The sequence below is a fragment of the Aotus nancymaae genome, unplaced genomic scaffold (assembly GCF_030222135.1).
Source record: "Aotus nancymaae isolate 86718 unplaced genomic scaffold, 86718_ANA_hifiasm-v0.15.2.pri h1tg000033l, whole genome shotgun sequence".
Taxonomy (NCBI): Eukaryota; Metazoa; Chordata; class Mammalia; order Primates; family Aotidae; genus Aotus; species Aotus nancymaae.
In genome coordinates this window covers 55,918,466-55,937,508 of record NW_026988447.1, presented here as the reverse complement: position 1 = coordinate 55,937,508, position 19,043 = coordinate 55,918,466, and the positions used below count along the sequence as shown (strand labels likewise).

Genomic DNA, 19,043 nt, shown 5'->3' with positions numbered 1-19,043 from the left:
AACTCTTGGCCAAAAAAAAGAAGATAAAGTTTGTCTTCCAGCATTCACTTACCCAATTTTCCCCTTCCTCTTCCCTAGATACTTTAGGGAAAAATAAAGGGAATCTAGGGGAAAAAAAGTAGATGCTTTAGTGGGGAAAGTTCTGAATAATTCAATTCTTGTTAAGATTCTTGTTTATTAGAGAAATGTTTCCTCTTTCTTTGCCAAGAAATTATATATTCCCAACAGACAGGGAGCTTGAATGCTATATTTCCTTTGGAATTAAGAAAGGGGAGGTGGAGGAATCAAGAATTAAAAACCAAACCTAATCTATTGTTCCTCTTCGAGGAAGGGTGCATGGTCAGTAGGATCTGGCGTTGCCCGAGCTCCGGACATCACCCCGCGCGGCTCTCAAGTTCCTCTCCCAGTAATGCCGGGCCCAGCCTCGCCGCGGCCGATCGGGCCTCCGCCCGAAGTAGGAACGGGCCACCCGGTCCCTTCACCCACCGAAGCCCAGGCCTCTCGCCTCAACACGAAGGCAGCCTGGTCGGGCTGGAGCAGCCGTCGCGAGGCCAGCACCGTGGCCGCGGAACCACGGGCCCGCCTCTGGCCTGGGCCACCTGGCTCCGGCCTGCAGGGGGCGCTGCGGCGGCGCCGGCGCGAGGCTCGCGCGGGCGGGGAACGACCCCAGGTTGAAGTCCCGCGGCGTGGGGCGCGTGGGGCAAGGCGGAGCGACCCAGGATCGCCGCGCCGGCGGCGGCTGAGCGGCAGCTCTGGGCTCGCGGAGAAGCGTGGCCATCTGAGCGGCGGTCCCGGCGACTCCCTCGGTGACGCCAGGCGCGTTCCTTCCTCTTCCTCTCGCCTCTCCAGCCCCGCCTTCCCTTCCCTTCCCTCCGCCCACCTCCCCGAAGCTGAGCCGCCGTCGCCAGCAGCGCCGTCATGTCGGCCCCCGCCGGGTCCCCTCACCCGGCCGCCAGCGCCCGGATCCCGCCCAAGTTCGGCGGAGCCGCAGCCTCAGGAGCCGCCGCGTCCGCGGGCCCGGGCTCCGCGCCGCACCAGCAGAATGGTGAGGCGGGCGGCCCGGGCGGAGAGCGGGGCCTAGCACCGGTTGGGCGGCCTGCACGGCCACATCGGGGTGGGGCGGACCAGGAAGGGCGTCGGGGGAGGGAAAGGGGCGCGGAGCGGAGGCCGCGGGGTCTAGGCTAGGCGCGGGTGGGGGCAGGGAAGGCGCGGCGCGGGGCGCGGGGCGCGGGGCACGCGGGGGGAGGGGCGCCCCTGGCGTGGGGGCGGGGGCCGGCCTGGGAGAGCCGGGGTTGGGGCTGTTTATGTAATGCGACCCCAGGCCAGAAACCTCCGGGAGCGAGGAGGAGAGACCGAACAGGGGAGTTCACGTAGTAAAACCCATTTACCCAGCCTGGGCGCGGGCGAGTTGCCCCGAGCGACCCCTCGGCTGTGAGAGCGGGCCAGAAGCCGAGGCCGCAGAGTGCGTGGTCTGGGGAAGGCTGCTGCAGCCATCCAGCAGGGTGGATTGTGCCCTTCCTGTCTCAGGAAAATTGCTTCGGTTCCTGAGGCCCAGCGAGCACGCTGCCTTGAGGAAACTTAAGTTTGCACTCAAGTTTGTAGACAAAAGGGTGTAAATATGCTACATAAGTGTAACTGTAACCCTGACCCAGTTCGGCCTCAGGCTCTGTCATTGCCGCTGGGCTGCTGCTCGAGCGTTTAGAGTTTGCTTGTAGTGTTTGAAAGGGAGCAGGTGTAAATGGATTTAAACGAACATCTTTAGATCTGAGTGTTTTTCGTAGCTCCACTTTCAGAGATGGAAAAACGTGCCAGCGTTGGCCCTGCTTTGAGGCAAGGCCTTTACACAGGCAGGAGCCAAATGCAACGCGAAAGCCGCTTTGATACTAAGGTCGTGGGCTTTAGTAGACTGGAAAATGATCGTCTCTAGGATATGCATTTCCTAATGTTGAGATTTGGAATATTCGCAGGTAGGGGCCGAAGGTGGGAGAATTCTTCTTACAGACTTGATAGTATGTCAGAAGAGAACTTTGGAAAGTAATTGACTGAATTTAGAAAAATACCTCTGTCCTGTGTTGGTACGAGAATGAAACTACATTAGTACTCTCCAAATGATTGACCTGTTTTTATCTAATTTGCTAATGAAAATCTGCTGGACTTTATGAATTAGTTTAACACAACATCTGAGTTTTACAACTGATGCCTTTCAAACATGAAGTTTATCATTTGTCCTGAGAAGCAGAGGTTGATTTTTTTTCTTAAGCAAAAGTGATATTGGATCAGCTTTTCCTATCAATAATATATGCTGTTCTCTCAGTAGTCTTTGTTACTATAATGGCTTTTGGATATGACCAGTGTAATTGGTGTTGTACACCTGTTCTGAACAAATGTAAAAATATTACTTGTGAGCAGTTTTTGTTCTTGTAACCTTAATATAAGTTCTTGTTTTTGTATGTTTTTAAAATAGCTTTGTGAAGGAACTAGAACACAGTAATTTAGTAAAAAGAGCCCAAGTCTTTTAAAACATTATAGATCCATGTTTACCAGTGATTCAAGGACTGTGTCTTTCCTTGATTTTCTGAATATGCAGTTTTGAAAGTGGCAAATGTTTGTTTCAGTCTTATAAATTTTGTGAACACTCAAGAATGCCAGGATATGTACTCAGCCAAATATAATCAGGTTGTTAAAATCTGTAGGAACAAATCGATGTTTTGATGCCAAATATAGATGATGCCTGAGTTCTCCTGTTTATAATGCTTGAGTTTCCTTTAATGTTGTAATAATCGTTTCAACATTTATTGCATGCTTACCAGTTAGGGACTCAAGGTTGGGGTAGCAGATGAGACAGAGTCCCTGCCTCTCTCCTAACTTGCCTTGTATTTGTTAATGTCTGAATTGGTTCTGGCCTTGAGGGACTTGCCATGTTGAGTTGAGAGGGAAAGGTTGACTCTAGGCAGAGGTTACAGTGTGAACTAAAGTTTGGAAATACGAAAGTGCAAGGCATGCTTGGAAAGTGAAAGCAGTCAAGAGGTGCAAAGGGTGCTGGGTGGCAAGAGAAGCTAAGGCATTGAAGCTGAAAAGAACAGATTAAAAGGGGTCAGGTTGCATAAAGGCCTTAAATATTACGCTAGGAAATTTGAAAGTTAAGGTAAAATATAAGAACTAGGGTCAGGTAGAGACAAGCTCTCCCTATGTCTGCTGGGCTCAAGTGATCCTCATACCTCATCCTCCAGAGGGATTTTTTTTGTTTTTGTTTTTCTGGAAGGGATTAGTTTAAGTAGAGAAGCAATAAGATTAAATTTGTTTTTATTTTGTTTGCTAATCTTAAAAAAAAAGTTTGCTACATGGTATCAGCATCTAGTAAGCAGTCGTTTGGGTTTCTCATTTATTTTTCAGCCCTACATAAAGTGGTTAGCCTTTTAATATATCTCTGTGGAATTCCAGACATGGTGAAAAGATATAGGTCAGAAATATGGGCATAAAACAGACAGAATTGTAAAACTGGAATGGTACGTAGAGATCACTTACTTCAGTGTTGTGGTGTAATATGAAATATATTTGGCCTTCGTCCTGGGTTCCTGTAACAGCTCTTAAAACCCGTATAATTTCAAGTGTCACTTGTTACTCATAAGGAGCCCCTTTTAATCACATTTGAGTTTATGCTAATTAGATGACTCAGGATGGGTTTCCTAGACAGTCTCAGGCTGGAGCTGGTCACCAGAAAGACCAAGTGATTAGAGAGTTGGGACTTTCAGTCCTCACCCATAAACCCCTTTGAAGGGGAGTGGATAGGCTGGAGATGAAGCTTTATAAAAACTCTGGAACAGTAAGATTTGGTGACTTCTGGAGGGGTTGCTGAACATGTGGAGATGCTGGGAGGGTGGTGGCACCTGCACCCATCCTTTGCCTTGTATATCTCTTTCATTTGGCTGTTCATCTGTATCCTTTGTAATATCCTTTAGAATAAACAGTAAATGTAAGAGTTTTCCTGAGTTCCGGGAGCCCTTCTACCAAAGTAATTGAACCTAAGGAGAGGGTAGTAGAAACTCCAGTTTATAACCGGTTCCTCAGAAGTACAGATGGCAACCTGCTACTTATGATACCTATGATAGGCATCTGAAGTAGGGAGCTGTCTTGTGGGACTGAACCCTTCATCTGGGGGATCTGAGTCTAACTTCAGGTAGGTAGTGTCAGAATTGAATTGGAATGGAGGACACCCAATTGGTGTCTGCTGGGGAAAAATAAAAACAAAAACCCACACATCTAGTCACAGAAGTAGTCTGTGCAGAAGAAAGTAGAGTGAAAAAAGTTTTTGGGGTGTGTGTTTGTTTGTTTGTTTGTTTTAGAGACAGGGTGTCACTGCCATCCAGGCTGGAATCAGTGGCACAGTCATAGCTAGATGCAGCCTCAACTTCTTGGGCTTAAGTGATCCTCCTGTCTCAGCTTCCCAAGTAGCTAGGACTGCAGGCATGCATCTGGCTAATTATTTTTATTTTTATTTTTGTAGATACTGAGTCTCACCATGTTGCCCAGGCTGGTCTCAAACTCCTGGCCTCAAGCAATCCTCCTGCCTAGACCTACCAAAGTCTTGGGATTATAGGCATGAGCCACTGTGCAGGGCCATTTTTTCTTTTACAAGTGGTTAGCAAACTGCAAATGTTTTTTTAAAAAGATTTGTTTTTCCAAAGGACATTGTGTATAGAACCCTGATAGAGAAATCAGAAAAAAGCAAAGTGGTTGTCATTAAAATAGAACGTCAGTTGTTTTTAAGCACAGTCTGAAAAACACGCAGTTCAGTGCCCTAATTTTACAGATGAAATGAAGATTCAGAAAGGTTAAGTAGATAGCTTTGTGAGGATAGCAGTTTTTTCTGTCTCTTGTTCACGTTGTATGAGAGCCTAGAACAGTATAGGCAGGTTACAAGTATTTATCAGACAAGTATTAAATGAACTCCAGTTTGTTTCTCCTAATTCCAACTCTAGGTCTCTTTTTAAAAAATTTGTTTGTTTTAGAGACAGAGTCTCATTCTCACCCAAGCCGGAGTACAGTGTTGCCATCATAGGTCACTGCAACCTTGAACTCCCGGGCTCAAGCAGTCTTCCCGCCATGGCCTCCTGAGTAGCTGGGACTATAGGTGTGTGCCAGCATACCCAGATAACTTTTTTAAAAATTGTAGAGACTGATCGCAAACTCCTGGCTTCAAGTGATCCTCCCACCTAGACCTCCCAAAATGTTGAGATTACAGGCATGAGCCACCATGCCCAGCCTAAAAATCTCTATTAACAGACTCTAATAAAACTCTTTTTAGAAACTTTGCTGTTGTTTGAGAAGGGTAAGGAATAGACCAGAAAACCAAGTCTTCATGATCACTTTTACCTGTTTTCTTGGTGTAACTGCTACCGTGTTTCCTCCCCTTATTCGAAGATACAGCTTGACTTGATTGAGTCTGTAAAATCTTTCTCTTAAACTTCCTTCTTTGATGTTGTATTTCTATCCTGCATTTTTCCTTGAGTGATGTATGGATTTTTAGAATTATTTGTATTTCCATACCAAGTATTAACTGATATATTTCTTACCTTTTACTCTGCCTTTTAGGATTCCTTCTAAAGCTGAGTTCTTAACATAGGAGGACTGAGTAAAATAACAACCTGGTAATGATCTTGTTAGGAGGTGGGGGCGGCGCTCAGATTTAATAATAAGCTGCTGCTTTTTAATTTGACTTTTAGGAAGCAAATGGTGGTCATTTTCAAATGCAAGTGTATTTTAATTCTTCCATATGCCCTTTTCCAAAATGAAACTATGGTTTTATCACTTTAATTGTCAATAATGCAAGAAAGATGAGTTAGTAATAGGAATTATTAGAAGTCGCTGTGGAAGATGTAAATAAATATACTATTCATACAGCAATATTATCGGGTCAGTCACAGGAAACCCTTCAACTTTGAGGGCACATAAAACATTTAAAATGATACAAATCTCTCTAGTATATCTCAAATAAGTTCCTTTTGATCAGAGCCGCATCGGTGTCTGAGGTTTCTGGTCTTCATTTATAGCTAACTAGAAGCATCAGGCCCTCTCATGACCATACCCCTATGGTATTAAAGTAACTACGTCTGAATACATAATTTCCTTCTAAGCTGATTAATAGATATCTCAAAGATCTTAAAGTATTCACTCCATATGTAAACAAGTGTCTTATATCTGGGTTTAATTTTTATTTTTTCATTGCTATATATATTGCTTTAGTTGTTTGTAATGTGTTTTCATACTTCTGGGACTGGAAATCCAAGATCAGAGTGCCACCATGGTCAGATTCTGTTGAGGGCTCTCTTTCTGGCTTGCAACCAGCTGCCTCACAAACAGTTTACAAATTTTGGAGGAAGTATGCTGCTGATCCCAGGGCCAGAGTATGCAAAACTCCTGGGTCTCTGTGTGTGTGTGAGTGGCTGCTCTGTTGAGACTCCACACAGTCGTGTAAAAGACCCAAGGCCCTGGTGGCGTGGGCTCATGAGACCTCCCCCTCCACCCAGGTTTCTGGGATTGTAGCAGTAATTTTGTAAGCCATATTTATTGCCACCACTAGTATTTCATGTAACTTTTTCTTTCCAATTCATCTGTAATCCCTGAAGTATTTCATGCTAAATGTATTAAGATAGAAGAATTTTCTTTCCTAGAAATGAGGCATCTTCATTGTCAGCATTGTTAGAAAAGATCACGTTATATATATTCATCCCTGGAGAAGCCACTATTTCCAATAGGCTAAGCATACTCAGAGTTGTCCAGATGATGTGGATTCGTGAAAAGGTTGCAAGCTTTGATAACAGCCCAAATTTTTGTGGAGAAAATAACATGCTTCGGGGTATAATAATACCTTTCTTACAGAGTTGTTGAGAGAATTACATTAAATGAGGTACTATTTTTATTTATTATTATTATTTTTTTTTTTTTTTTGAGACAGAGTCTTGCTCCGTCACCAGGCGCCAGGCTGGAGTGCAGTGGTGCGATCTCGGCTCACTGCAACCTCCGCCTCCCGGGTTCAAGCAATTCTCCTGCCTCAGCCTCCCCAGTAGCTGGTATGAGGTACTGTTTTTAAAGTGCTTAGCCCTAGAAGGGGCTTAGCAATGAGAGGCCCTCCCTTCCATTTTCTTCAGAACACCATTTTATAAATTCTTCAGATGGTAGAGCCATATGGGTTTTCTTCATCATGTGCCCAGTAGCAGCATGTAATAGGCACTCCGTTGAGTAACTGAACTTGGCTTCCTACTCAGTATTGCCACTGACAAGAGGCTGTGTGTGCCAGCTCCCTCTCCCCCTTTTTTGTATTTAAGGCTTAATCACTATTTTAGTCTTCTGTTTGTTTTCTTCTGCTTTCCAGTCCTCCATCCCTTATTCTCACAAATCCATTCTTGGAAGGTTTCTGCTAATAGGCCTTCTACCTTAACTAGTTTGCTTATGGAAAGGTAAGTTTAATGGGTTTTAAGTTTTCTAAAATTGTGTGCCAAAAGCCATTAGTAACAGGAACTGAAGAAAAGCAGGATGAAGTAGTGAAAGGGAGTGGTAAAATCATGTCTTGCCTAGCCAGTGGCCAAGTCTTAACTTGTTTGCCTTAGGATTTCTGATTAATGGGTGTTATGAAATGAGCCTGGCTTTAGAACCAGCAATACCCGGCTTCTTTACTGCTTAGCAACCATTTGAATTTGTATGAATTAGTGAGCTTTCATGGCCCTGTTCATTTGCCTGTAAAAGATGATAGTGATACTTCACAGAATTGTTTGAGAAGTTTATCAGATTATACGTAGAAAAGCAAGATATCTGGCATGTAGTAGATTCCGAATCAATATTGGTTTGCTTTTCTTTCTTTCTTTTTTTTTTTTTTTGAGATAGGGCCTCACTTTGTTGCCCACGCTTGAGTGCAGTGATACGATCACAGCTCACTGTAGCCTTGACCTCTCCTGGTTAAGGTGATTCTCCCATTTCAGCCTCGTGAGTAGCTAGGACTTCAGATGCATGCTACCATGCCCTGCTAATTTTTGTAGAGGCTGGGTTTTGCCCTGTTGCCCAGGTGATTCTCCCACCTCGGCCTCCCGGAGTGCTGGGATTACAGGTGTGAACCACTGTGTGTGGCCTGGTTTTCTTTTGGCCCCTCACTCATAGCACTCGTTGTGGTATCCGAGAAGGATAATTGATGTTGTAGCAGGAATAATCTATACTTAATGCCGTGAGATTTAGTCCAGTTGTTCACATAGCTTGTGTCTGTAGGCTCTGTCCACCAGCAGTGACTGGAACAGTTACCTTTGTCCTCAAGTATATTTGCTGTTTATGGAATGCAGGAGAGAAAAAATACAAGAAAATATTTATCTCAGAACTTAGGAAGCTCTGTAACTGTTAGCCTTGCATGAGAAAGAATAATCTAGGATATACAGATGTAATCTGAGACTTCTCATTTTTGAAATCACCAAGGTTTTTAATTGTCTGTTTCCTTTGGGGTGTGTGGGTGTGCAATCATGCATATTTTTTATGCTCATTAAAAATCTGTGTTTTGGGCATTGTTAGTGATATTTTATTGGCAGGGAGAGTATATTAAAATATTCAGTAATTAGTACTGAGTATACTGACCACTAAATGGATACCAGCCTTCATACCGGAGTAGGATCCTATAAGCTTCCAGCTGTACCAGGCATTAGTCCTTCAGCTTCTGGATTGTGAGAAGGTCTGGGGCTAGCATGGTGGGGTAAAGCAGGGGAATAGGACCACAGCTATGACTCGTTACCAACTGATTCAGAGCTATTTTAATTTTTCACAAAGATAATAGTTAAAATGCATACCTGGGTGCATACTGACTATTAGCCTACTTCTTGGTAATTAAGTGTTCAATGAATTCAGTGATGAATTCAGTGATTGCATTCTTAGATCTGCTTCTACCTCTCAAAGTTAGTGTGAATTTATCTTAGTAGGACAGAGGAGCTTGTACTTTGCTTACTTTGATGTTTGTGTTCAGATAATGAAAACTGAAATCTGACTTTGATCTGACTGAAAAAATAGTTGGAATTTGATTCAGGAAAATACTAATGAAACAAATATTTTCAATATTAAAATGTTCCTTTGTTGGGGAGGTGGAATAATCATGCTATTATGAAAATCTTAGAATTACTCAAATTAGAGACGTGGTTTTTATTTTCTCTCTTCATTTTTTTCTTTTAAAATGATAGTTGTAGTATGGTGGAAATCGTGACTTATAATCTTATTCAGGTAACTTGCTTTATGTTTCTGTTTTGCTGTATGTTTATATTACTTATCAATTTTTCACATTTATAGTAGAGTTGGTAACCTTTTTATGTAAAATGTTTTTTCCAATGAAATGGCTGCTTTGTAATGTTGAAATAATCCTATTTTGTTGCTTTATTTTCTTTGAAGTTTCCTTACCTTTAAATTTATGATAATATTTCTTAAGTGAGCTCTCAGCACCAATTAGTCTTGTGGTATTTCCCTGCTCCATCCCCAGTGTCACATGCTCCCATTTTCCCTCAAAACCTTAGTATCTTCTCTCCCTGCCTCGCTTTTCAATGATGACTCTTATTTTACTAAGAAATTGAAAGCAATCTGACAATCTGAAGATAATGTATAAATCTTCTGCCACCAAATCTATATCTTCCTGCATATTCTTCTTCTTGCCTTATCTGAGACGAATTCAGATTATTTGGATACAGAATTCCATTCTCTCTAAGAATTTTGTCCCTCTGAGTATCTCTTTTACAGTCAGTTTTGACCTTAAACACCTGAACCTTATTTTATGCATTGCATATGTAATCTTGACGGTTATGTATAACTTTTTTTTTTTTTTTTTTTAAGAGATGGGATCTCACTGTGTTGCCTGGGACAGTCTCAAACTCCTGGGCTCAAGTGACACTCCCACCTCTGCCTCCCAAAGTGCTGGGATTACAGGCATGAGCCACCACACCTGACCTATAAATTTAATTCACAATTCCTAGCAAATATTTATTTAGCTACTCTTTACGTAACATTTTGTGCTAGATACTCTGGGCATACAAATGTGAATGTTCTCTGCACTCAGGAGTTCTCTACCCCTCAGTAAAAGAGGAAAGGACTGTCAGAACTGAACATCTGTTTCCTTCATAAGGGCTGTGAGAATGCTGCTGAGAGTTCTGAAGAGGGAACAGTTCTTTTTGGTTAAAGTAATAGGGAATCTTAAGGGAAGAAGTTAGGTAGAACTTCAGCTGTATCTAAAATGATGGACACATTTTGAATTGTCAGGTAAAAATGCATGAATCAAAGGTAAGGAATTTAAAAAATGTACTTTGAGCAGTATAAGGGTACAAGGGAGAGAGAGTAATGAAATAATAGTTTTAGCAGGGCCTGGTGGCTCATACCTGTAATTCCAGCACTTTGGGAGGCCGAGGTGGGTGCGTTATCTGAGGTCAGGAGTTTGAGAGCAGCCTGGCCAACATGGTAAAACCCCATCTCTACTAACAATACAAATATTAGCTGGGTGTAGTAGCGGGCGCATGTAATCCCAGCTACTCAGGAGACTGAGTCGGGAGAATCGCTGGAACCTGGGAGGCGGAGGTTGCGGTGAACCAAGATCATGGCATTGCACTCCAGCCTGGACAACAACAGCAAAACTCCATCTCAAAAAAAAAAAAAAAAAAGAAAGAAAAGAAAGACTAGGTTTTACAAGTATGTTGGAGCTGTTAATGGAGGTTCCTAGAAATTGTCCTAAGAAGATTATACTTCATTTGGATCAAAGAAGAGCCACTGAAAATTGTGTGGGAAGGAATATTAAAAAGTACTCTGGTGGCGTTAGTGAATTAGAGGGAAGGGAAAGTGGAATAAAGGGAGGTCAGAGAATTTTTCAAACCAAATCCTATTTCATATGCATGCCCTAAAAATATCCTGTGACTTTTTTTTTTTGGGGGGGGGGTATAGGGACTAGATTTGCATGAAATGTTTGTTTTATAAATTTTAATTTTCATGTTAGGTTTGCTTGAAGCAGGAAGAGAATCAGTTTTCCTTTGGTGAGAATCTAGTGTCTGAAAGATTATGTTACTGAGAGATATATCCTTGGGGTAGATCTTATGCTAATTTAGTCTTGCTGAGGTGGGCATACATGCTTATTATAGAAAATCATAGGCTGTGTCTTGCTGGTACATGATGGTATCAGTCAGGCTGACCAGCTGTATCAAAAAGATTACCGTTTATTAAAAATCTTTTATTTCTCCATTCAGATTTGTACCAGGGAGTAGATAATGTGTTAGAATCATTTGTTTCCCTTTTTTATTTAATATATTTCACTTGACACTAAGAATATAAAAATTCTTTCAAGATTTATAAAAACTGAATTTTTTAGATTTGTTTGTTTGTTTGTTTGTTTTTATGCAGGGTCTCACTCTGTCAATCCAAGCTGGATTACAGTGGCACAATCACTGCTCAGTGCAGCCTTGATCTCCAAGGATCAGGTGATCCTCCCACCTCAGCCCCCTGAGTAGCTGAGACTACAGGTGTACACCACTACACCTGCCTAATTTTGTGTGATTTTTGTAGAGATGGGAGTTTCGCTGTGTGGCCCAGGCTGGTCTTGACCTTCTGGACTCAAGCAGTCTGCTGCCTCAGCTTTCCAAAGTGTTGGGATTACAGGCGTGAACCACTATGTCTGGCCATTTTTTAGTTTTTCTGTTTTCTTTCTGTATTATTTTTGTTGTTTTATTTTATTTATTTTTCAAGACAGGGTCTCACTCTGTCACCCAGGCTGGAGTGCAGTGGTGCAGTCTTGGCTTACTGGCTCACTGCAGCCTCGACCAGCTGGGCTGAAGTGAGCCTAGCACCTCAGCCTCCCAAGTATCTGGGACTACAGGCACAAGCCACCACACCTGCCTAATTTTTTATTTCATTCTTGTAGAGATGAGGTCTCACTATGTTGCCTGGTCTGGTCTCAAACTCCTGGACACAAGCAATCCCCCTGCCTCAACCTCCCAAAGTACTAGAATCACAGGCATGAGCCACTGTGCCCAGCCCATTTTTTAGTTTTTCAGTGATTATTTGAAAGGCACTGTATTGGGGTATTTGATGGGTGCAATAATCAAACTAATTTATTAATTCTAAAATGCCTTTTTTTTTTTTTTTTACATTTTTACCTCTGAAATTGGGGTTCATTTTAGAATAACTGGAATTTTATTTATGTACTTATTTATTTATTTTGAGATGGAGTCTTGCTTTTGTCACCCAGGCTGGAGTGCAGTGTGGCGCGATCTTGGCTTACTGCAACCTCCGCCTTCTGAGTTCAAGCAATTCTCCTGCCTCAGCCTCCCGAGTAGCTAGGCACCACCGCACCCAGCTAATTTTTGTATTTTTAGTAGAGATGGGGTTTTCCATGTTGGCCAGGCTGGTCTCGAACTACTGACCTTGTGATTCACCGGCCTTAGCCTCCCAAAGTGTTGGGATTACAGGCGTGAGCCACTGTGCCCGGCCAAATCACTGGAATTTTCAACTTGCTTTCCATAAAGTGGAAGTCATGATGTAGTTGTGTGAATATCTGCCATTGATACCTGCTGTGGGAGGTTGAATAATGGGTCCCCCAGCTGTGTCCATGTCCTAATTCCTGAAACCGTTGCAGTTGTGATTAAGTTAATGATTTTGAGGTGGAGTTTTCCTGGAACTTGATGATAGGCCTGTTATAATCACAACAGTTTATTAGAGAGACACAGGACAAGTCAGAGCCAGCAGCAAAGGTAATGTGCAGACAGAAGCAGAGGTAAGAGTGCTTATGGAGGAGGAAGCACTCTATGGAGATGGAGGACGGGGCCACAAGCCAGGGAATACCAGTGGCCACTAGAAGCTGGAAAAGGCAAGGAAATGGGTTCTCTCTTCAGAGTGTCCGGGGGGAACCAGCCCTGTCCCTTAACACTGACTGTAGCCCAGTGAAACTGATTTTGGACTTCTGACCTTCACTACTTTGAGAGAATAAGTTTGTGTTGTTGTAAACACTGACTTTGTTGTAGTTTGTTATAGTAGCAGTAGAAAATATACGTGTTAAGATAAAAAAAATAGTGGCAGTATCAAAACATACCTTAGATGTAATGAAATACAGTAGATTTTTTGTTGTTGTTCTTTGTTTTTTATTTATTTTTTAATACACAAACCCTGGCATTCTTTTTGTTATGAACACTGTTCTTATACTTGAACAGAAGAAAAAGTGTAAAATGCCAAAGTTGAAAAAAGACCTGTTTGTTTTTGTATTATGGTATAAATTATTTTACATAATGAAAGCTTTTGAAGTTACTTGTTCTTTGTTTTTAAGTAGCATATGGTATTCCTTAGTGATACATTGTGATAAGTGCCTGATACAGAAATACTTGATGATTGTTTACTAGACTTCATTTTATAAAAATACAGTAATAGTTTCCATGAGCCAGCCATTACACTACGCTTTGGGGATAGGATAGAGCTAAGAGTAAACTACACTCAGTTTTTTCCTTGCAGAATTTACAATTAGACAGTTACAGTTCCATGTGAAGTTCTGTCATAGGGGTCCAAACTGCGGTGGAAGCAACATTATATAATGGCATGCATTCACTTGTAGGATTAGAGAATGTTTTCCTAGAGGCGGAGCTGAGCTGAGATCTGAAGAATAAGTTAAGAATTGGTCAGGTGGGCTGGGCACGGTGGCTCACGCCTGTAATCCCAGCACTTTGGGAGGCTGAGGTAGGCAGATCACTTGAGGTTGGGAGTTCAAGACCAGCCTGACCAACGTGGTGAAACCCCGTCTGTACTAAAAATATAAAAATTAGCCAGACATAGTGGTGGGGACCTGTAATCCTAAGCTACTCGGGAGGCTGAGGCAGGAGAATCGCTTGAACCTGGGAGGCGGAGGTTCCAGTGAGCTGATATCACGCCATTGCACTCCAGCCCAGGCAACAGAATGAGACTCCATCTCAAATAATAATAAAAAAAGGATTGGTCAGTTGAAGCGGAAGAGGGTCTTTTGGAAGGTTCCAGGTAAAGGGAAAAGCCTATCTGAAGACTGAGAGGTGAGGAAATATGACTTGAAAAAAATTTAGGGTGATAAGGATGTGTATAGAACAGTGATTCCAGCCTTTTCATACTCATAGTGCTAAAATTTTTGGTGGCCTTCTTAAAGGAATTATACTTTGAACCCTTGTATTAAAAAAAAGTTTCAAGATATCACATATTCACTTGATTCCCTTCAGAAACCTTTTAAAAGACAGCTTAAAGTAAAACCATCTTCTGCCCTGATGAACCTCTTTTAGGGCCTCTTGAGGCAAAACTCAAGCATACAATCTTACTTGATGTTGTACGGTGTCTACTTTGCTTTTTTGTGGCAAGCTGTATTTTTTCCCACCAGCTCAGCATTCTATTTGATTTGACCGTATCAGTAGGCATCTGAAATGTGGCAAAATTAAATTTTATTTATTGATCAAATGTTGGCAGAGGCATATGGAAGACTTGCATCATGCTGGTATATTTAGGCATACCTCTTGAAAATTATTGTGTGAAGAGGTGAGTGGTAAAGCAGGAGTGAGAAACAAGGAGAGTCTTTGCATTGCTTTCTGTTTACTGCTGTAACAAATTGCCACAAATTGGTGACTTAAAACAACATGAACTTCTAAAGGTTAGAAGTCTACCTGAGCTAAAGTCAAGGCGTCTACAGGGCTGCATTTCCTTCTAGAGAATCTAAGGGAGAATTAATTTCTTGCCTTTTTCAGCTAGCTTCTAGATGCTGCCCACATTCCTTGGCTCATGGCCCACTTTCTCCATGTTTAAAGCCAGCAACATTGCATCTCTCTGAGGATTCTTCTGTTGTCACATCTCTCTCTGACTCTCTTCTGCCCCTCCTGTTCTGCTTTTTTTGTTTGTTTTTTGAGGCACTCCAGCTCTGTTGCCCAGGCTAGAGTGCAGTGGCTCGATCTAAGCTCACTGCAACCTCTGCCTCCCAGGTTCAAGCAGTTCTGCCTCAACCTCCCAAGTAGCTGGAACTATAGGCGTGCGCCATCATGCCCAGCAAATTTTTGTATTTTTAATAGAGATGGGGTTTTACCATGTTGGTCAAACTGGTCTTGAACTCCTGACCTTATGATCCACCTGTTTCAGCCTCCCAAAATGCTGGGATTACAGGCTTGAGCCACCTTACCCCGCCTGTTCTGCTTTTGAGGATGCTTGTGATTATATTGGTCTCACCTGGGTAACGAAGCATGCACTCTATTTTAAGGTCAGCTGATTACATCCTTAATACCTTGTGCAACCTTAATTTCCCTTTGCCAGGTATCCTAAAATATTCACAAGTTTTAGAGATTAGGATATGGACATATGTTTTATTGGCCATGTTAAAGAATTTGATTTTATTTTTCTTTTCTTTTTTTTTTGAGACAGAGTTTCGCTCTTGTTACCCAGGCTGGAGTGCGATGGCACAATCTCAGCTCACCGCAACCTCCGCCTCCTGGGTTCAAGCATTTCTCCTGCCTCAGCCTCCCGAGTAGCTGGGATTACAGGCGCGCGCCACCATGCCCAGCTAATTTTTTTTTTTTTGTATTTTTAGTAGAGATGGGGTTTCACCTTGTTGACCAGGATGGTCTCGATCTCTTGACCTCGTGATCCACCCGCCTCGGCCTCCCAAAGTGCTGGGATTATAGGCGTGAGCCACCGCGCCCGGCCTTTGATTTTTTTTTTTTTTTAATGGCAAGAGAAACCATTAGAAGTCATCAAACCAGGGAGTAACAATATCAGATCTGCTTTTTAGGAAAATCACCCTGGCTATATTTGGTGTGGTCATTTGTCTACAAAATTGTGTCATACAATTAATAGATCATTTCCAGCACCTTTTTCTAATGATGTATTAAAAACTTTGCAATAATTTTAGATTTATGGAAGTGTTGCAAAGATAGTACAGAAAATATAATACCCTTCAGTCAGCTTCCTCTAACATTAATAACTTACGAAACTGTTTTTGTTTGTTTATTTGTTTGTTTTTTTGAGGCGTCTCACTGTCTTGCCCAGGCTAGAGTGTAGTGGCGTGATCTCAGCTCACTGCAACCTCCTCCTCCTGGGTTCCAGAGATTCTCCTGCATCAGCCTCCCCAGTAGCGGAGACGACAGGCACTTGCCACCGCGCCTGGCTAATTTTTGTGTTTTGTGTTTTTAGTAGAGATGGGGTTTCTCTGTGTTGCCCAGGCTGGTCTCGAACTCCTGACCTTGATTAGTCTGCCCGCTTTAGCCTCCCAAAGTGCTGGGATTACAGGCATGCAGGCACCCAGCCTATCTTCCAAAACTTTGATACATTTATCAAAATCAAGAAATGAACATTGGTGAAATACAATTAACTAAACTACCACTTTTATTGATATTTCACCAGTTTTTACACTAACATCTTTTTTTTCTGTTCCAGGATTTAATTCAGGATATGTTGCATTTAGTTGTCATGTCTCCTTAGCCTATAGTCTGGCAGTTTCTTAGTCTTGTCCTGTGGTTTTTTTTTTTTTTTTTTAATGACCTCCTCAGTTTGAAGAGTACTGATTAGGTATTTTGTAGATAGTTCCTCACTTTGAGTTTGCTGATGCTTTCTCATGATTAGATTGGGCGTATGAATTTTTCGTGAGAATGCTACAGAGGTGAAGTATGTTGCTTATTGAGTCATTTCAGGGCTTAGATGATACCAGCTTGTTTTATTACTGATCATGTTAACCTTGGGCACTTGGTTAAGAGAGTTTCTTAGTCAGCTCAGGCGGCTATAGTGAAACACCATTGGCTGAGGCTTAACAGACATTTCTTCTTTTTTTGAGGCAGTGTCTCACTGTCACCTAGGCTGGAGTATAGTGGCTCAATCATGGCTCACTGAAGCCTTGACCTCCCAGGCTCAAGCAATCCTCCCACCTCAGCCTCCCAAGTAGCCTGGGGATAATTTTTCTGTTTTTTTGTAGAGACAGAGTTTTGCCGTGTTGCCCAGGCTAGTCTTGAACTCTTGGACTCAAGCAATCTGCCCGCTTTAGCCTCCCAAATTGCTGGGATTGCAGGCATGAGCCACTGCGCCCAGACATTTATTTTCACAACAGTTCTGGAGGCTGGAAGTTTGAGATCAGAGTGTCAGCATGGTCATATTCTAGTGAGGGCCCTCTATTCATCTTGTCACTGTATACTCACATGGCCTGGCCTTGGTATGTGCACATGGAGAAATCTCTCTCTTCTTTTAATAAGGGCACTCATTCTATCATGATAGTCCTGGCTTTGTGACCTAATGTAAATTACTTCCCAAAGGCCCTACTAACACCATCAGATTGGCCTTCTGATCTGAGCATAGTTTTGGGGGCATAAACATTCAGTCCATAATAGTGGGATGTCTACAGGGGTCTTCCTCTGTAAAGTTATTTTTCCTTTTTCATGCTCTATTAGGAGTGATTGACTTAACTCCAACCTACTTTCAAAAGAAAGAGAAGCTGGATGCAGTGGCTCTCACCTGTAATCTCAGTACTTTGAAGAAGAAAGTTTACTTGAGGCCAGGAGTTCGAGACCAGCCTGACTAATGTAGACCTCATCTCTGCAAACAAAGTAAAATTATTACCAGGGAGTGGTTGCGCTTGCCTGCAGTCCCAGCTACTTTAGAGGCTGAGATGGGAGGTTTGCTTGACCCCAGGGCTTCAAGGTTACAAGTGAGCTATGATCACACCGTTGTAGTCCAGCCTGGGTGACAGAGCAACACCCTGTCTCTTAAAAATCGGGGAGAAAAGGGGAATGGGAATTAAACTCTACCTCCTGCAGTGAGGTGTATCAAATGATTTGTGGACATATGTTCAAATCACCACAGTAATTAGTAAATATTCTAAGGCAGATACTTTGAAGTTGTTCTACCATTCTTTTCTTTTTTTTTTTTTTTTTTTTTTTTTTTTTTTTTTTTTTGAGACGGAGTTTCGCTCTTGATACCCAGGCTGGAGCGCAATGGCGCGATCTCGGCTCACCGCAATCTCCGCCTCCTGGGTTCAGGCAATTCTCCTGCCTCAGCCTCCTGAGTAGCTAGGATTACAGGCACGCGCCACCGTGCCCAGCTAATTTTTTGTATTAGTAGAGACGGGGTTTCACCATGTTGACCAGGATGGTCTCGATCTCTTGACCTCGTGATCCACCCGCCTCGGCCTCCCAAAGTGCTGGGATTACAGGCTTGAGCCACCGCGCCCGGCCTACCATTCTTTTCTTTTCTTAAAATTTCACTCATGAACTTTGCTTACTCTCACCTGCAACAATTAGTACTGTGCAATTCTTTTTTCTTTTTAAAGAGCCAGAGTCTTCCTCTGTTGCTCAAGCTGGAGTACAGTGGCTATTCACAGTTGCAGTCCCACTACTGATCAGCATGAGAATTTTGATTTGCTTTATTTCCTGCCTCTGTCAGTTTACCCCTCCTTAGGCAACCTGGTAGTTCCCTGCTCCCAAGAGGTCACTGTATCTACTTAGTGTAGTTACCCAGTCAGCATAACACATTACAGCCCAGAACTCGTGGGCTCAAGGGATCTTCTCTCTTCAGCCTTCCCAGTAGCTGTGACCACAGGTATTTGCCATAGCACCAGCTACTATGGATTTCTAATGGTAATTTTCTCTTTCCCTGTTTCTTATAAGGGAGATTTGCCCCTTTAATCCTATTTTAAAATTTATTCAATCATTTGTGTATATTATTATAAACTCAAATATTTTATTCTTTGGGGTATACTCTAATGCTATATAAATATATAGAGAGACAAGGTCTTGCTCCATTGCCTAAGCTGGACTGCAGTGGTGCACTCATGGCTTGCTGCAACCTTAACCTTCCGGGCTCAAGTGATCCTCTCAAGTAGCTGGTGCCATCTGCCTAGCCAATTTTTTTTTTTTTTTTTTTTTTAAGAGACGGAGTCTCACTATGTTGCCCAGGCTGGTCTCAAACTCCTTCCCTCAAGCAATCCTCCTACCTTAACTCCCAAAGTGCCAATACTATTGATACTTACTTTTGTTACTCAGATTATTCCAGCTGTGGCCATTGGGAGCTCTTTCGGGTTGGCT

At 42.6% G+C, this 19,043-nt stretch overlaps 1 protein-coding gene across 3 annotated transcripts in view; it reads left to right on the top strand.

The window, feature by feature from the left end:
- Positions 1-918: 918 nt before the first annotated feature.
- SEC24B (SEC24 homolog B, COPII coat complex component) overlaps positions 919-19,043 on the top strand; it is a 103,994-nt gene continuing 85,869 nt past the window's right edge. For 2 of the 3 annotated variants that reach the window (XM_064384021.1, XM_064384019.1), the window contains exon 1: positions 919-1,045. In XM_064384021.1, coding sequence (XP_064240091.1) covers positions 919-1,045 — 127 coding nt within the window. Of the gene's footprint in view, positions 1,046-1,915; positions 1,968-19,043 lie in introns of those variants that run through there. The other variant, XM_064384020.1, reaches the window with a different exon arrangement.